Source organism: Ochotona princeps, chromosome 16 (genome assembly GCF_030435755.1).
Source record: "Ochotona princeps isolate mOchPri1 chromosome 16, mOchPri1.hap1, whole genome shotgun sequence".
Classification (NCBI taxonomy): domain Eukaryota; kingdom Metazoa; phylum Chordata; class Mammalia; order Lagomorpha; family Ochotonidae; genus Ochotona; species Ochotona princeps.
In genome coordinates this window covers 7,193,732-7,204,861 of record NC_080847.1, presented here as the reverse complement: position 1 = coordinate 7,204,861, position 11,130 = coordinate 7,193,732, and the positions used below count along the sequence as shown (strand labels likewise).

At 48.6% G+C, this 11,130-nt stretch overlaps 1 protein-coding gene across 1 annotated transcript in view; it reads left to right on the top strand.

Annotated features, from left to right (window-relative positions):
- The first annotated feature begins 634 nt into the window (after window positions 1-634).
- Window positions 635-11,130, top strand: part of VAT1L (vesicle amine transport 1 like) — a 128,116-nt gene continuing 117,620 nt past the window's right edge. Inside the window, exon 1 of the mRNA XM_004584044.4 lies at window positions 635-1,077. Within this exon, the coding sequence (XP_004584101.1) occupies window positions 848-1,077 (230 nt within the window). The 5' untranslated portion in view covers window positions 635-847. The remainder of the gene's footprint in view (window positions 1,078-11,130) is intronic.

Below are 11,130 nucleotides of genomic sequence, written 5' to 3'. Positions count from 1 at the left end.
ATAATTTTTTTAAATTTATTATTATTATTTTTTAGAAATTTCCTCCCCCTCAAAGGTCTAGATAGCACAGAACAAAAAAGTCAGCTACTTTGTGAGTAGCTAGAACACCTCGGTCTTCTGGGACTCAGAACAGGGCCGGTTTTCGGCCCAGGGTTCTTTGTGGAGCCTGCAGAATGGCCAGAAATGGGGTGGGAGGTGAGAATGGCTCATCCTCAGGCGACCCAGGCGCTGCCTAGGAATGAGCCTGCTGACAGACCCTGCAGACGCGGACTCTTTCGGGCGCAGGGGGAGGTCGTTAGGGTTTCCACTCTGGGAACCTCTGGATCTTTTCTCCCGGAACCGGCGCTCTGGGAAACAGCCCACTTTCCTGGCCAGCTCGCCCGCCCCCGCAGCTCGGGGTAGGGAGACAAGGCAACCTCGTCGCGGGAAGGCGTCCTCCAGGCCCAGACGTTCCTCTCCGTCCCTTTCGCGGCACTCGAGCCCGCGCCGTATATAACCAAGTATGGGGCCCATAGGGTCCGGACAAGGCGGCGTCTCTGGGCGTGTCTTACCCGCGAGTCTTGGACAAATCCGAGATTTAGGAAAGCGGTCAACAGGCCTCTTCTGTGACTGGTTAACGGTTTGGAGTCCAGGCTTGATTTGGGTAGGACAGAGGGTGGAGCAGGCGTAGGCGTGGCTCGTCTAAGGATTACGGCGCAGGCTGTGGACCGCGGCACCGCTCGCTGAGGCTGCAGCCATTGCGCCTCCGAGCATCCCACATTCAACAGGAGGAACCTGCGCGAGCTGATCCCGAACCCCCAGAACCGCAGCCGCCGCAGCCCGTGCGCCCCGCGTCCCCCAGCGCGCCATGGCCAAGGAAGGTGTGGAGAAGGCAGAGGAGACCGAGCAGATGATCGAGAAGGAAGCAAGCAAGGAGCCGGTGGAGGGCGGCGGCGACGGCTCGCACCGCCTTGGGGACGCCCAGGAGATGCGCGCCGTGGTGCTGGCCGGCTTCGGGGGGCTGAACAAGCTGAGGCTCTCCAGGAAGGCCATGCCGGAGCCGCAGGACGGCGAGCTCAAGATTCGCGTCAAAGCCTGGTCCAGTATCCGTGCCTTTCTTGCTTTCGGCTCCGTTGCGCGTTGCGCGCTCCGGGAGGGTGGGAGCCGGGTCCGAGCTGCTGCCGCCGGGGTCTCCTTCGCGCCCCACCCGCCTCTCGGAGCTGACTGTGGCCCGCAGCGGGCCGAGACTGGGGAGGTGCTGACAGTTCCCTTAGCCATCTCCAAGCTGGGACAGAGGGGTGGCCCTACTTGCAGGTCCAGTGACGCCCTGCAGCCGGGCTAGGCGATTGCGCTGCGGCGATCCCAGCGGGCGGACAGCTCGGGCGCCGGCGCGGGTAGGGTGGGCGTTCACACGATTAAATAAGTGAGACTAACAGTCGGCTAGCTGAGCGCCCGCTAACGAGTTTTTCTTGCGCGATCGTATTTCACACTTCCTGGGACCCCATGAGTTTGTGGCCGTCTGTTCCAGTGTCTGTTCCAGGTTGAGAAAGGAGCGCTCAGAGAATGAGGGATTTGCCCAGGACCACTCAGCTGCCATTTGGTGGCCTCCCCAGGATTCTACATTCGATCTTTCAAACCTTATGTGTCTTGTCCTGATAGCTTTGGGTGCTGGAGGCGGGGCTGGGTGCCCCCCCCCTTCCACCTGCACACTTGCCTCCTTGTGGCCTGGTACGGGGAGAGGACCCGGGGAAAAGCCGGCTAGCAAGGAGCACCTAAGCCAGAGGAGCGGTGAGGCCAAGGACTGCAGCCTGACCCTCGCTCTCCACCAGGAGCGTCCGCGGTGTTTCTCCCAGGGCAGCTGTGGTGGTAGAGGAGGGGCAGAGGAATCCAGGATCAGCCTCTTCGGAACTCGTTTTCTCCTTTCAGAAGGAGTCCGGTTCTAAGATGCCCTGTGGCTCCCGCTCGGCCTGGGAGAACTCCACACCCACGCCCATCGGAGATTGCCAGGCGTGTTTAAACCCCTGTGAGCGCAGGCACAGCGTGATTTTCGCGCTTCCCCGAAGTTCCGGGAAGGGCTTGCCTGGAGACTGTCCTGTACTGGTCACTCCCTGCGGCATCATGAGAGGCTTCTACCGGGAGCTCGTTTTGTGCTCCAGAGGGAGCGTCTGTCTCCGCGAAGCTCTCTAAAGCTTTCCCACACACACTGCTCCCTTGGGCGGCGGGAGCAGCCGCAACTCGCGATCAGGGGTTCGGGCTAAAACCGGACCCCAGGCAAGAAAACTGCCTAGGGGATTGTCCCTCCGTTTGTCATCCTGCCAGCAGACGCAGACTTCATTTGCCAGGTGACAAGGCAGTGGGCACGGATCTCTGGTTGGTTTCACTCCTGTAAAGCAGCAGGTGCTGTTTGACTGCTAGCACCGTTTGCAGCGCTTTCTGGGGAATTCGGGGCGCAGGGGAGGAATTTGGGGGGGAGGGAGAAGGTTTTTACAAACCGGATTGGAGAGGGGAGGGGTGGCACTCCTTACACAGGTCTTGTGAACTCCGGGATCCAAGCTGATTGAATTCAGAGGGTAGATCTTAGACTTGCCCTTGTTGCCAATAAATCCCCAATGCCTGCTGCGACTGTGCATCCTGAGTAAATTATTGCTGGAAGAATAGATTGAGGACAGAGATGGAGGGTTGTGGAGTCATGCTTTTTCTTAACTGTTGGTGGAAGAGTTTCTACTTAGCCCAATTAAAACAGTCCCTAAAACCCCCACAAAAATGATATATGCGTGTACATGCATATACATGCGCATAGATGTAAGATATACACACGAATACACACAATTGTGTGTGTGCATGTGAGAGGGGGGGAGGGAGAGAAAGAGGGAGGATTTATGAAGTTGAGGATTGGGTGACAGGACTCCTATTTCAGAATGTGTATGTTCAGAGACTGGAAATTCTGCAGCTACTTGGTAAAGAAAAAGACATCATCGTTAATGCAAACAGGTCTATGGTCTCTAACCTCATGCTAACTACATAAATGCTGATCAGAGCCAAAGTATTTTGAAATCATAAATGTCAAGATGCAGGCAAGGAGATTGGTTTTCAAATCCAGGCACAAAAATCTGTTGTTCAGTGGAGCTGTGTATATGTGCAGACACACACACACACACACACACACACACACACACACACACACATCACTGCAGATTCCACACCCCAGTTGCTCAGAAAGCCAAGCAAGCATGGGGCTGCATACAGGATACCGGACTGCAAAGTGCCCCGATTGATTTTTGTTTTGCCAAGCTGGAAGCAGCGTTCATCGGTTTTGCAAGGGAAGATTGAAACACTCTTGTGAAGACAGCTGGCTGGGCCCTTCCTCCTGTGCTCAGATTGGCTGGCCCAGGATGCCCACCAAGTATAAGTTTTAGTCTTGGGCTCTAGGATGACTCATGTTGCATTTTTATAAATCAGCCTGTTGGTCTCAGGGATGAAGGTCCCCCTTTTATCCGCTATTTTTAATGGAAATCTTTTCTCAACAAATAGGATATGCTTTCTGTTGGTTGATATGAGCTAGTGTCAGAACAGAAATAGAGTCAACCTGGCTGCTCCATACACTTTACAAAAATCGAAAAGAAGTGGCAACGAGAAATACGAATGCTGTCTCGTTTACTTTCTCTCATTTGTGAACAGATCAGTATTTTTCTTATATCATAGAACAACAAATTGGGGCTTGTGGATATGAAATAATTTGACCCGAAATCTCCAAAATAAATAGTGGAGTTAGCATTTGAATTTTTATCTCTTGTTGACTCTCGGTAGAAAAACCTCAGGAAAAACGATCTACATCTCTGAACCCTTGGCATGGATTTTTTTCTTCCCCCTCTTCCTTGAATAAATATGATTCCTTTGCTCCTTTTCTGTCTTCAGGGAACATTTTTTGGCTATTCCCAAGTTATAATATGGCTTCCTGTGCAAAGTAGAACTATGTATGCAAAAAACAGGGTGTTGGAAGGAAATTAATCTTCTGTCTAAAATGTTATAAAAGCATCGACTTCAACGGGGGTTTTTGATAATCATTGAACAGTTTACACACCTCGAGGAGAAAGCATGCGGTCTTTGACGTCAATTCCCATGTTGCTTCTCCTTGGACGTGTGACTCCTGTGTGAGCCTTAGTGTCTCTGTGCTTCTTATGTGGAATGGGGGCAGTGAGTGACAACCTCAGCTTGTGACTGGTGACAGGATCGGAGGTGGCGAAGAGGCTTGCCACTTGTCAGCGTTCGAAAAGTAGTCGTTACTGTTATTATGACTGCTGTCATCATTGCTGCTGTCACGTCTGGGCTTCCCTTACGCTTTTTTTTTTTTTAAGATTTATTTATTTTTATTGGAAAGGCAAAGATAAAGAGAAAAAGAGAGATAGAGAGGAAGATCTTCCGTCTGACGATTCACTCCCCAAGTGACTGCAATGGCCAGAGCTGTGTCAATTTAAAGCTAGGAGCCAGGAGTTTTTTTGGGGGTCTCCCAAGCAGAGAACCTTATGGTTCCAAGGCTTTAGCCATCCTCAACTGCCTTCCCAGGCCACATCAGGAACCTGGATGGAAAGTGGAGCAGTCAGGATTAGAACTGGCACCCATATGGGTTCCTGGTGCAAGCAAGGTGAGGACTTTAGCCACTAGGCTACAGTGCCGGGCCCTGCCCTATGCTTCTTGATGGCCAGATGACCTGGAGGCAATGCTTCTAACCATGTGTGTCACATAGGCAAGATGATGCCACTTTTGCTTAGTGGACGAGTCAGACCTTCGTAGCCGTGAGCTCCAGCTCTGCCACTTGCTAAATGGATGCCTTCCATCAAGCTCCTTGGAGCCAGAGCCTGACATGAGGACCCTGTATTAGGTGGTGTACTGACATGGCACTATTGGGTCAGCAGAAGCAAGGGAAGCAGACAGGGCTGAGGAGAAGCCAGGCAAAGACATGGTCTCTGTGGGTCTTCCAGTAGACCTAAATGAACAGAGAGGGGGAGCCCTTCCTGTCACTGGCCGTGGCCTGCTTCCCACGTGGGTAAGTGGAAGGTTTTGGGTAGAGGAGGCTTCTGCTGAGGGCTGCTCTCCAGAGAAAGGGACAGCTCCCAGCCAGAAGCTGCCAGCACCCAGAGCAGTTGGGGATTGAGCATACACCACCTTCTCAAGTGCTTGATTCTGGCCATATTGTGCAAACCAGTCCATACCATGGAGACAATAATAGCACTTCCTTTCATAATGCTGTGATGAAGTTTAAATGAGATTCAGGGCGTAAAGACCTTGGTGATGACGCCTTCCTCATGGCAAGCGACTAATAAATGATAGTTATTATCATCTAAATGCTTATTCCTGGTTGCCATGGAGACCCGGTGTAGTTTATCATTCAAACTGGAACTCCTTTGAAAGTAAAAAGGGGGCATTATCGATAATTACTCTGGGATAGAGGGGGAGACTGGAACTGTCCTAGCAAACTAGCATGTGTGTCCTTCCTAACCGATGAGCGTCAGAGCATGCCTTTGCTGCTGTCAGTCTTGTCACAAGGGCTTGTGTCATGCAGAGGGGATGGTTAAAATTTGAGGCTGGCTCAGGGTCTCTAGATTGCACTGCAGGAATATATTTAAGTGGCCATTAACAAGCCTTGTCTGGTTTGTGGCTCAGATTGGCTTGTGGTAGAAAGGCACTAATGGATTGGGGACATTTATTTTCCCGGAGTGATTTACAGCAAGAGACCATATGAAACTGCTGGAAGGAGACCAATTGGATGAAAAATGGTTCCAGCAAGTCATGGCTCCATTGGCTGAACTGAAAGTGGGCTGAGGGCAAAACACACTAGAGGGAAGCCAAGATGAGCAAGATTCTAGGAAGTCATGAGGGTGTATGGAATTTGAACCAGCAAGGAAGGACGTAGCCTTTACTGAGCACTGGTGAGGAGCCAGGCACTGGGTTGCTGGCTCCCTACTCTCTGTGTCATTTCATCCTAATGGAAACTCAATGAGATCAGCATCATTCGATTTTACAGCTGAGGAAACTGACATCCAGGGACATGTCAGGATCACCGACTGCTACATAGAAAAATCATGTGCCAATCTGGGTCTGCCTGTTCCCGGACTCTTATACTGGGGATCGGAATCAGAGGGACACTGTGGCAAAGGGTCAAAAGAAAAAAGAGAGACAGAGAGACCAAGAGACACAGAGAAGCAGACAGACATAGAGACATGAATGTGGAGAAACAGCCACAGATACATTTGATTTGGAATGCAATTGGTAAGCCTGAAGAGTCCATAGAGCCATCCTGCCTGCCTCCCTGAGGCAGGTGGCCATCCATTGTGGCCAGGTGGCCATTGCATTTCTGCAGCATATCCATTTTATCCCTAAAATTCTGGGCAATGGGATGCTTTGGGGAGGCACCTAGGAACATGCTGTTAGGACTGCAGAGTTGGACTGCTCATGCTGATTGAACGCAGTCATCACTCCTGGAATAGAAGCTAAATCCTTGTCCACTTTCCTCTGTTTCCGTTGCCTTGAGCAGGACTTTGCTCTCCTGGTGATTTGAGTGGAAGATGTCCCCAAACAACACAGCGTTTAAAGGCCACTAATAAGGCTGATGCAATGAAACAGGGACAACATGATGTGCCTGTGTTTATTCAAATAGGCCAATGGAGTCCAGAAGGTTAAGTGACAAAGATGTTTGCCAAGTGGAGAACATCGCTCAGAGAATCTCTAATACCCACGCCAGGGGCCACTGTGACCGGAGGCTGGGGTAAAGTGCACTGAGTCACACCGTGTTGCTTGGGGGCATCGGGGCTTGACAGGAAGGCTTGAGACTATGCTGAGTCATATTTGAGTCTCACTTGGTGGTGAGCAGGCACAGCTGGCAGCTCAGGGGTCTTTCGTATTTCTTGAAGTTTTCATTTTTTTTCCCTTAATTGGATCCTTGCTAATGAGGGCTAGGGATGTGACAGAGTCAGCTGTCCATCCAGTAGTGGTATGGGCTTGTTGCTTGCCCAGTGGTGAGGAGGGAAGGAAACACAGTCACTAACCCTTCCTTCTGTCTCATGGGGCAAACGGAGAAGTCATTTTGCTGCCCCCACCTGAATCCCCTAGTGACGTTCACTCATCTCACCGCCTGAGAATATTGTGAGCTCATCACTCCTGCTGATGCCCTCTGTCCTTTCTCTGCCTGCTGCATCCACTGTCCCTCACCTGCAGCTCTGTGTATTTCTCTCTTCCTCCCTCCCCCCACCCACCTCATCAAACACGAAGCCTACCAAAGAATAACCACAATCATAGGAGAAAATTGGCAAAAACCATACGGCAGAAGGCAAGATCCAGAAATGAAAGGATGTAGTACTATCTTACGCAGAATAGGAGTCACCCAAGAAGAAATAATTTCAGAAAAATAGGAGTGAAATAAATTGCGAATAGCTTAACAATGCCATTTGGAGCATTTTAATTCACTGAAAATCATCAGCCTTGTCACAACTCTGATTGCCTTTTTGTAGTAGTTATGTCCTCATAATGAAAATGCTCAGGGAGGAGTAAAATTAGGAAATTACAGATAACCTGGAGTCAGGAGGAAACCCCTCTAGGAATAGCAGGAATGGAATGAAGGTTCTGAATACATTTGGAAAAGGTTCATTCATTCAGCCCTTGGGCAGTGGAGGAGGGTAGGAAGTCTGTCCTTCCAAAAGTGCTTGGGCTTTGGTTTCTGACAGAATGGGTTAGCATTTTGCTTTGTTCTCTATCAACCTTGTGTGTTTGAGCAAGTTGCTTAGCTCTTTAAGCCTTAATTGTTTAACTTATCAAATGAAGATAAAAGCTTGCCAGAACCTCTGACATTAGAGTAGGTTCCTCTAAATGGCAACCAAGTCTTAATTACATAAGGGTGCTTCAGAAAGTTGATGGAAACTGAAATTGAAAAGATACGTTTATTTTTGGTGGATTTAAAAAAAATTCATGCCCATAGGGGTCTTCAACAAGGTTTTCATCAAAAAAATTAAGCTGATGAAACCCAAAATGTGTGCACCAAAATAAGCTTATCTTTCAACTCAGATTTTTTTCCACAGGCATTTTTGACACACCCTTTACAGGTACTAGCAGAAACCAACCAACAACAGGTGGCAATGGATGACAGTAATCACCTGTCACACCCACCTTGCCCTCCACTTGCAACATCTTGGCAGTAACAAATGCATTTGTTAAATGCATTGACTGCATCTGATCCGAGATGCAAAGCAATAGGACATTATTAACAAGTTTATCTACACTAAATCCAATTTTCTGAATGAATTCCCCTCAACCCAACTCAGACTTCAGGTGTCTGCCATAAAGGGTACAATACCTTAGCAACCAAAGTATCCCATACAGGAGGATATGCCACGATGTCACAACATACAGAAGAAGATCAAAGTTAGTTCTAAGTGGGACAAGCTGGAGAAATGAAACAAAAACGCATTGCGTTTCCGCTGTGTGCCAAAAAACGGAGTAAGCCTAGAGTTCTCCGAGGAAGACCGGTGACTTTCTTCCTGACTCCTCTTCCTAATTTCAGCCCTCATGATGAATCTGTCCTAGACTTCCAGGTGTTCTCTCCCACCCACATCCCTTCCCATACCCATTTACCTCCCAGCTTTGGTCATCTAAAAGTTAGAGTTTTGTGTTCCTATGCCAATGAATTTACTTGTTGAGACTGAGAATAGTGGAAGCCCTTAGCTCCAGCTGTCTTATACAGGTTTACCAAGACCTATCACAAAGAAAAAAATCAGTCTCCCAATTTTTAAATATCAAGGACAGGCTTTCTGGGGTCAGCGCTGAGGTGTAGCACATAAAAGCTGTTGTTTGCAGTGCCAGATAAGGATCTGTGCATAGAGATCGTATTTTGTAGGTGAAAAAAACAAAACAAAACAAAACAAAAAACAGAGTCAACCAGCGTCCTTCTCATGGCTTGAGGAAAGCAACAGAAAATGGCCCTTGCTACCTACTTGGGAGCCCTAGAAGTAGCTCCTGGCTTCTGGCTCTGGTCTGGTCCAACCCTGGTGGTTGCAGCCATCTGGGGAGTGAATCAGCAGAAGGTTCTCTCTCCCCACCAAAAGTTTATTTATTTTTATTGGAATGTCAGATCTACAGAGAGAAGGAGAGACAAAGATCCTCCATCTGTTGGTTCACTCCCCAAGTGGGCATAACAGCTGGAGATGAGCTGATCTGAAGCCAGGAGCCTTTTCTGGGTTTCCCTCGTGGGTGCAGGGTTCCAAGGCTTTGGGCCATTCTCTACTGGTTTCCCAGGCCACATGCAGGGAACTGGAAGGGAAACAGCCAGGATTAGAACTGTTGCCCAAATGGGATCCCGGTGCATGCAAGGCAAGGACTTTAGCAACTAGGCTACCACATTGGGCCCTGTAATTCTGACTTTCAAATAAATCAATCTTCAAAACAAAACAAGATCGAAAGAGGTGGAGGAAGTTTCATAGGCACACACAATTAGCAAAGTAAAGAGTGCTGGACTTCTGAGCTGGGCTTTGTCTGTTCCAGACTTTCTCTCTGGTACTCCGCTTTCACAGCCCTGCCCAGACAGCAGGCATGGAGCAGAGAGGTGCAGTCTCCCTGTGCCTCTGCAGGCTGTTTTGTCCATCACCACAACCTCCATTTCCTCCCCCTAGGGTAAAAGGCTTTGCATCCATTCTCAGGAGACCTAATGCTTTCTTTGCAAACAGAGACACTAGAAAGCAGCCCTCTCGTCCCACTTGAATGCTAGACTCCATTGAACTTGGATGAGACTTGCACACCACTCAGCCATAGGGTCCGCTGCCTCCTAACCCAGACACATTTGCATCTTTGAACAGGCCATCCATCAAGTTGCAGACTTTCTTAAAAATAAATAAATAAAACAAAATAAGCATCCCTTGTCTAGGATCAGAAAAAAAAAATCGCTTTTCATTTATCAGTGCTATGCCTAGTTCAATCAGCTAATGGGGAACTAATAAGCCCGCTGTTCCTATGACTGGTCTGAATGATTTTGCAATTGGATTCTCTTCATCCTTCCAACTAAGCTCACTAAAATTGTTCCACTTGGGGATCTCTTAATGAACTCTTGACTCCGTGATTTGCTGTCAGAACTGGGGATGTATAACCTGGTCATTGACATGCCCACCTTCCTGAACACATCTGCAGGTTCAAGGACCTTCTTTGGCCTCAGAGAGAGGCCGCTGGGTCTGAGACGTCATAGGAAACAGAGCGAAAGACCCTCCCGTCCTCAGCCAAGAGCACTTCTGGGAGCTTGCCTTCCTTCCTTTGGACCATTAAACAGTTATCTTTTCCTAATCTTCATTCATATCCTTAGGATAGCTGGGCCTGCCTTGCTCTAATTAAAATAACTGTAAAGCACTATGAAACCATTTAGTCCTCTAGAAAATACCAAAACTGTATCCTTTCAAGCTACAGAGAAAACCTTCCAGAAACTTCTGTTTTCCCATCGCTGTTTCCCTCCTCTCCACCAGGTGTTCCTAGACCCTCCAAACTCTCTCTTCCTCGCTGCAATTCTCCCAGAGGTTCACACCTTGTCCTTGCTATCTCTTGTCTTTGCATCCCACTTTGCTCACTTTTCACATCTATTCTTTGGCCTTCTAAGAGTAAACCTTGGCTCTTCCCAAAGCGGGTTGCTGGTTCAGGGGGTCTTTGCTCTTCTCTCTTTTCCCCCTCACCGTCATGCCAGCATACATGACAAAACACTCAATCAAGCATGGCTTAGAGGTAATTCCCTTAACAATAAGGAAGCGCTTGACTCACTCCTTGGTATTTTCCTACTTGTACCTTCTGTGGGAGAACCATTATCTGCTGGCCTTTGCTGCATCCTGTGCTATTCTTTGACCACTCAAAGAATTCCAGAGTTGCTCCTAGTCTGCAAGGAAAGAGTATGGAGTAGCAATTTGGCTACTGTTTCCTTTGCATACTGATTCAATTTAAATATCAACTAGCCAAAATTAAATGTTCAGCTCCCCAGTCACACTAGCCACACTGGCACATGTTGAGTGACCGCATGTTACCAGGAGCTCCCATAGTAGACACTGTAAACACAGTATATTTCTGTGATTACAGAAATGTTGTACTGACATTGACGTTTCAGTTTTCAAATCCCCCCCCCTTTTTTTTCCTACT